Below are 7431 nucleotides of genomic sequence, written 5' to 3'. Positions count from 1 at the left end.
GTAGTAATAATAATAATAATAATAATAATAATAATGATAGTTGTAGTAGTAGTAGTAGTAGTAGTAGTAGTAGTAGTAAGAATAATAATAATAATGATAATAATAATAATAGTTATTAACATTCCATGCAAATTATCTTTTAATCTCAGATTTCCCTAATAAATCAAAACAACACACACACACACACACACACACACTTTCCTTCTCTCTCTCTCTCTCTCTCTCTCTCTCTTCATGATCCACGTGTGTGTGTGTGTGTGTGTGTGTGTGTGTGTGTGAATAATGTTGAATAATGCACAAAAACATTTTAGGTAAAGATTTTATTTCTCTTCACACAACAACGCCTTAAAAAAATACAGTACACAATCAAAACAAAATCAACATCAGCTTAAGTCGCCATATACCTGAACACACCAACTATGAGTATTATAAAACAGTACATCACACCAAGTTCACTCTTATATAAAAATTATGATAAAAATTACACCTCTATTTATCCCTGGAGTGTAGCATAGAACATTTCTGTACCCTTCACACACACACACACACACACACACACACACACACACACACACACACACACACAGGAAAGCTGCACTTCTAGCAAGAGGCCTACATCCTTACTCAATAGTGGGTGTGGTGTTAGAGGAGACAAATCCATTCACTCCCATAGCTTAAGACTCCAACTCAAGCCCTTATGAGTGTGAACCCAATGCATCACCCCCTACACAACACAGTAACACCACCACACTCAAACTCAATATTTCTTCAATGCCAAACTCTATTCAAAATATTTCCCAAGGCATCCATTAATATGTACATCATTACCAACCGTTCCTTGTGTTTATCTTATCTCAGAGTGGTGGATGAATGGAATAGACTCAATAAGCAAGTTGTTTGTGCTGAGTCATTAGGGAGTTTAAAAGATTAGATCTATTCGTGGAAGATGACAGGTGCAAACAGCCAGGTATGTTTCATGCAGGGACTGCCACGTGGCTTCTTGCAACTTCCCTCATTTTGTTATGGTGTGTTTCATGGACTGACTGAAATGTTTTGGTTTCTGCACTAAGCATTTTGCCAGGAAGACTAAAATCAACATGCTGAACATTGAAACAAGGCAAGAAGTGGCCAGTCAGCAGGCTAGAGCATTGCCCACACAGTGTCACCATGCCCACAAATGCACAGGAGGCTAAGTGTTGTTGTTGCAATCCATGACACAGGCTACAGCACCCCCTTCACACATGTGGTGCTCCTTTATCCTGCCATTCCACCTTTCTGAACCCCTTTCTCCACTCATTTGAGACTTCTCTCTTCCCCAAGAAAGGTTACATTTCAGAAATCTATCTTTAACACAGCATATCTCCAATATTTCAATGTTTCATTAATCATCTCCTTTACATTTGCAGCTTTACCATATTTGAGCCTGACTTTTGTTTTTTCTGTCTCCTCTATCACCATGTACAAGCACAGTATGTACCACCCTACACAAACACTCACTCAACACCTGCTTTCATACCCTTCCTGAAAAATGTTGCCTGCCTTACTCTCTTCTCATTCATTACATTTTCCAAGATTACTCTTCATATTCCAGCTACCTTTTTCTTACTACTTACATACTGTCTTCATTCACATACTCCACTCCTAATCTTTCTCTATTACAGCTCTCCTCTCCCTCCTCTACACAATACTCATAACTTCTATACAGATAGATGTCACTCTTGAACCAAGCCTCTCCCACAAGGGTGACACAGAGCATACTTTCTACACACAGCCACCCTGTCCTCCACAGCGAGGGGCCACTGGCAACTGGCAAAGCAGACACAAACTGGAGAGACATTACCAACCAGATTGTTACCTTAAAAACTGTTATAACCTAACCAGATTTTTCTCTAAAACATAGTTTTACTTTAAAAAATGCTGTAACCTTATGAGTTTTTTCCCTAAAATGTGAAGAATTCTACCTTAAAAAAAATTAAAATAACTAGTTTTTCTAAGACATGCAAGTTAAATTACTATAAGCATACAGGTCTGTGGTCATAAGGTCCCTATCTGCCCTGCCAGCTGTCAGTTCCACCCACACTGTGTATCAGTGAGGTGTTCCTCCCTCACATAGCTGGGAGTGAGTGGCCTTGCATTTCATCACAAAAATAGGATTTGGACTGCCATGACAAAAATACCTCCCAAGATACCCTGTTCATTCATACCCTATCACATCTTATGCCCTGCCACCACTCACCACTGTACTCACCCCAGCAATGCAATAAAGGCTGCCTCATCATGACTCACTGTGGACTGTCAAACATGAAAAATGAATGAACTGCTCACCCACAATTTTCACATAACAATTAAATCATAATTCAAGAATCACCAACTCAAATTAAAAAATGATGTAAGTATGGAAGAATCTCTCTCTCTCTCTCTCTCTCTCTCTCAGATATATTGGTGTCAGAGGTCTTCCCTATCAGTGGCTGTTCTAGACAAATCTCCCTTGGCATCAGTTGGAGTGGGGGGTGACTCCACCTCCTCCCCATAGGGCTCTGAGAGACACTGATGCTTGGCCACGACCTTCTTGCACACATCCTCCTGAAGACTCGCTTGCTGCTCCCCAAAGTACCACTTGCTGATGGCCTCCTCATTGTCCTCCACAAATCCCTCACACTGAAAACAGAGAAGAACAAGTCTGTACTGACAGTGCAGTATGATGTATCACCATGTGCAGCCTCTGTGGGAAGTACAAAATCCAATCCAGTGCAATACAATGGAGACCTGTCTTGTTAGTGTGTGTTCTACAAGTCATGCAACGTGAGGCAGCAGATTCACTGTATATCAGACAGTTGTATACAACCTTCTAAGCAAGGGAAAGTTATGAAATGTTACTGAAGATGCCTCATCTCTAAGGGTAAAGAACAGGCTGCCACTTCTTTATGACCATTAAGCTTGTAATATGGATTTAGATCAAGACCTAAGCAAATCACTGTCATGTGAAACCACCCACCACACTCATCACATCCAAAACTTTCAATATCCACCACAAAAACATCTATATATGATGGAAAACCCTTCACAACTTCACACACAGGAGCAATGTTGTCAGCTGGGTCAAGATAGAGGCATGATTCTGATAACACTTCATATAAACCAGACACTGAATGGTTGATGCAGTTTTAATTTCCCTACACAAGGTGCACTCTTCCACACCCACATCTCATGCACTTCACTGCTATCCTCCACTCTCTCTCCCTACCACCCAATGTTAGGAAGTAAATCTGCACTTCCCAACACTTGCTCTCACTGCCTCACCAAACACTGTCCTGGTCAGTTTTCCTAACATTTTGACAAGCAAATCCATTTTTCTACTGTTACTGAAATCCATCACAGATTTTTATTCCCTCCACTAATCTCCTGCACTTATCAGTAATGCTATTCACTTTCAGTTTTCTTCTCTCATAATACACACCATCAAATTTTAACATTTTTCACTATCCACCAACATGGCATTATTAATGCACAAAAAATGTTAACAACTATTCATTGTCATTTAAGATCAGTGAACATTCAGCTTCCGTTACCATTCCTCTCACTTCAATCATTTAATTTATACAAATAATGAATAACCAAGAGGAACAGCACACAGCCTTGCCCTGCTCCTCAAGACTGGTCTTCTCACATCCTCACATCTCAAGTGTTGCTGCACACCTGTAACATGACTTCACCTGCACCACCACACACTTTCATCACTAGCACTACAGATCCAGCATTAGGGAAGCATGACAAATAACTGCAATGAAATCTACGGTGCTCCACAACCATCTACAATGATTAATCTAAATTTCTGTATAGTTCAAGGGATGTCTGTCTTATGATCAACAGTATCACAGATGTGGCAGTGTCTATGCACAATGTAACCCAAGACAATATGATAAATATTTATAATAGTCAATGAACATATGGAAATCCTGACTGGACCCATCACCCACACCCAGTTACCTGCCTCAATCACAACAACAATAACATTAGCAGGTTGGTGTCACCTTACCTGAGTCTTGAGATGAGCCACCTCAGCTGAAGGTTCATCCCAAAGCTCCATAGGTATACCAAGTTCAACCTTCACTCCCTTGTTCCTGTGGAGTCACAGAAAATTATCATTATCAACAAGAGAGGTGCAGGACAGACGTTGAATGTCCATGACAATAACTGCTCCATCCACTGACAAAATCCACTTCACTCATATCCAACAGCCAGTTTCTGCTTGAGTCAACCTAACCCACCCACAAATGACTCACTCACACCTAACAAAAGCACCACTATTTCCCCACTTATAGTCCACTCAGAGCCAACACTGACTTAGAATACTACATCATTATTATATTCACAAGGGCTAGAAAGTAAAAATTCTAGCAGTTCTTCCTGACCCTGCAAAAATACTCCCTTTCACTATACAATTATAGAAAAGTTCCTCACACACTCAAAGTAGAGAACAATAAAGAAACTAAACACTTATAAAGGTTGAGAAATAGACTTCAGTGGGGCAGTACGTTTTCTCAGTTCCATTAACCAAAACTCAGGGATGTGACTCAATTCATGAGAAATTCATTTTGCCTTTACAACCCCAAGGTGAAGACATCAGCCTGGTATGCAGTATATAAAGGAATGCAGTAATCTGAACTTGAATTACTAAACCACACTATGGCACCACTAGCTTCACATGTCCCACTCACACCAGGTTGTGGAGGGTCTGGAAGGTCTGGCTCATCTTCTTGGCCCAACGAGTGGAATCCTGCCGCTCCTTGTGGATCCGGTAATCCAGCATCCCACGGCACACCTCCTCCAGCGTCTCCACCAACCGCAGCTCCCTGGAGAGAGTAAACTTCTGTAACATTTATTTTTTGTAAAAGAGACACTGAACTAAGGCAACAAAAAAGAACAAAATAAAAAGCCCCACAGGTGTTAGTCCCTAAAGAAAAGTAAAAAAAAAGGATCACCCAAGATACATTGCACAGGTCATATTTCTCTTCTCACATCAGACAATCCTTGCTGACTCAACAGGAATGCATACAAGACCACATACACATTATTATACCTTCTGCCATACTAGTCTCTAGATTTCCTTACAAAGTTACAGATGTATAACAGTTAGCTGGGTCAATAAAAAGGAGAAATCTCAGACAGATGGTACAGAAAGGATACAGTCAATGGACAAGACTGAATTTCTGTGAGAGGGAATGAAGCACAGATAAATAGATATAGTTACAGAGAGATAAGTGAACAAATAAAAAGTACAGATATTTAGATAAATAGTCTTGTAAATATAAATGCATACAGTAAAACTTTGAAATATTAGCTACTTTGAGCCCAGACCAGTCAGATAAGAGTGATGTTCAGACCCATGTAGGTAAAATTAGGCACAATTTTTTTATTTTTATGTCAGAGATTTCTGGGGCACCTCTTTGCCTAGGGAGGTAAATACAACTTGTGTCTGGCTATCTTACAACTTGATGTTTAAACAGAAGCCTTACACCCCACATGGGAGAAAATATAAAAAAAAAGATAATGGCAACACTTCCATAAATATCACACACACACACACACACACACACACACACACACACACACATAAAAAAAAAAAAAAACACTGAGAAAATATACATTGCTTACGATTTGTTATACTTGGTCTTCTTCTTCTTAGAGTCCATGTTGTAGCCTGTCTCAATCACCTCTGAGGAGTCCTTGGCATTCAGCTGCTCGGCAACCTCCTTGGTCACCAGCTTGCACACTGTTGAGGCAGGAAGGATTGTGGTCATTACTGGAGGAGGGGTCTGTCTTTATTCCTACTGACTGAGAGGTGTGGCCATGGTACAGAAAACTTCTATCACTTATTTGTAGCATAATGAAAGAAAAGATAGTAAGCAAAGAAGTAAAGAAGAAGAAAAAAAAAGAAAAAAGAAAAGCAGAAGAAGAAGAAGAAGAAGAAGAAGAAGAAGAAGAAGAAGAAGAAGAAGAAGAAGAAGAAGAAAAAGAAGAAGAAGAACCTAACCTAACCTAGGAGGAGGAGGAGGAGAAAAAGATCAAGAAGAACAAGAACAACAAGAAAAACAACAAGAACAAAAGAATAAAAACAAGAACAAGGAGATAGAAAAGAGGAAGTGCATGAAAGCAAATCAACACTCACACATGCAAAGTGACACAGGTGTAGAGAACTACATAAATTATCTACACCTTCTGAAGTTGTGATCTATGTAGGTGTCACGCAGCACTTGAGGGGAGGTGAGGAAGTATTGGTGTGCAGGTGAAGGGGAGTGTGGTGCGGCCATTTGGATCAGGGTGGGAGTTAAAGCCCCGTTCCTCACCTGTGTGGCCCTTCACCTCACCCACCCCTCGTTCACCAGGGAAGTTGTGAATAATATTGAAATGACATTAGCCTTTTCTCCTGAAGGATTCATTACGTTAGGTTTAGATCCATTCAGTTCATTAATTTCGCTGTTGATTTCCTCATTGTGTAGATCACTTTAAACAATAATTTTACCGAAGACAATAAATAAGCTAGCTGTCAGTGTCTGGAAATTAATAGGCTAAGGTTATTTCCATAAAACTCCTGAGAAGAGGCAGCCGTTCATGCAGTCAACTCTCTTGCCTCTACCTTTCATTGGTCAAGCATTCACTACATAAGGCATGTTGGCTTCCTACACCTTCCTTTATGCTCTCAATAAAGCTTCTCACCTTCACACTCAGAGGCATATCTCACGCCATACTCCTCCTCCTCTATGTTCTTCTTGCCCCTCACAGCCACGGTTAATAGGACAACCGCCACGTACGCCAAGAGTCTCATGTTAGCGATAAGCGTGCCAGCGATGTGGCTGACAGGAAGAAGTTGTTTTGCCGACCAGCTGCACCATCATCATCATCAGCAGATGAATACTGACACGCCTTCAGAACGGAGTTTTTTTTTTATTTATTTATTTTTTCATTATTATTCCTTACTTCATTCCTACTCAAAGTCGCTGTTTTCAAAGTCTTCTCCATCTGATCACATTTTGCATTAGTTTTTCATGTATTCCCTTCTCTCTCATATCCTGTAAGATGTAGTCCTTCCATCTCTTATTCCTCGCCTTCAGCAAGTCTCTGTCCCTTTCATTCCCATAATTCCTTATGACTAGAAGATTACATGTTATCGGCAGAACGCGGAAAGCCGAGGCAAAGCAGTAGTGGCCGTGATTGTGGACTAATTATCTAATTGTCTTGTCCTTCCTGCCTGTCAGATCGACTTCCGGTCATGTCCACCTCCCTACAACAGTTTAATTTGTCAGTACTTCATAAAGGAAAACGTAGTTTTCATCCAAACATTACATCATGGCCTCTTTTGTTACATGTTGTGCCTTGTTTTTATTTTTTGGGTGAGCGCCTTAAACTTGCCTTATGAACTTTGTCACTTCA

At 40.4% G+C, this 7431-nt stretch overlaps 1 protein-coding gene across 1 annotated transcript; it reads right to left on the bottom strand.

Annotated features, from left to right (window-relative positions):
• Positions 1-305: 305 nt before the first annotated feature.
• LOC135093316 (protein canopy 4-like) lies at positions 306-6901 on the bottom strand. The gene is made up of 5 exons (XM_063992483.1): positions 6718-6901; positions 5656-5773; positions 4719-4853; positions 4037-4121; positions 306-2658 (listed from the first exon to the last, which is right to left on the bottom strand). Exons 1-5 carry the CDS (start codon positions 6824-6826, stop codon positions 2446-2448), a joined length of 660 nt encoding a protein of 219 aa, XP_063848553.1. The 5' UTR covers positions 6827-6901; the 3' UTR covers positions 306-2445.
• Between the last annotated feature and the right edge of the window lie 530 nt (positions 6902-7431).

Source organism: Scylla paramamosain, chromosome 42, assembly GCF_035594125.1.
Source record: "Scylla paramamosain isolate STU-SP2022 chromosome 42, ASM3559412v1, whole genome shotgun sequence".
Classification (NCBI taxonomy): domain Eukaryota; kingdom Metazoa; phylum Arthropoda; class Malacostraca; order Decapoda; family Portunidae; genus Scylla; species Scylla paramamosain.
The sequence above is the reverse complement of the archived record's forward strand: the minus strand, read 5'-3'. Positions and strand labels throughout refer to the sequence as shown.

Coding starts and splice junctions, on each gene's coding strand:
- LOC135093316 (XM_063992483.1), bottom strand. CDS start 6,826: ATGAGACTCTTGGCGTACGTGGCGGTTGTCCTATTAACCGTGGCTGTG. Junction 5,774..6,717: donor ATATGCCTCTGAGTGTGAAG/GTGAGAAGCTTT, acceptor CTGCCTCAACAG/TGTGCAAGCTGGTGACCAAG. Junction 4,122..4,718: donor CAGACCCTCCACAACCTGGT/GTGAGTGGGACA, acceptor GTGACTCCACAG/GAACAAGGGAGTGAAGGTTG.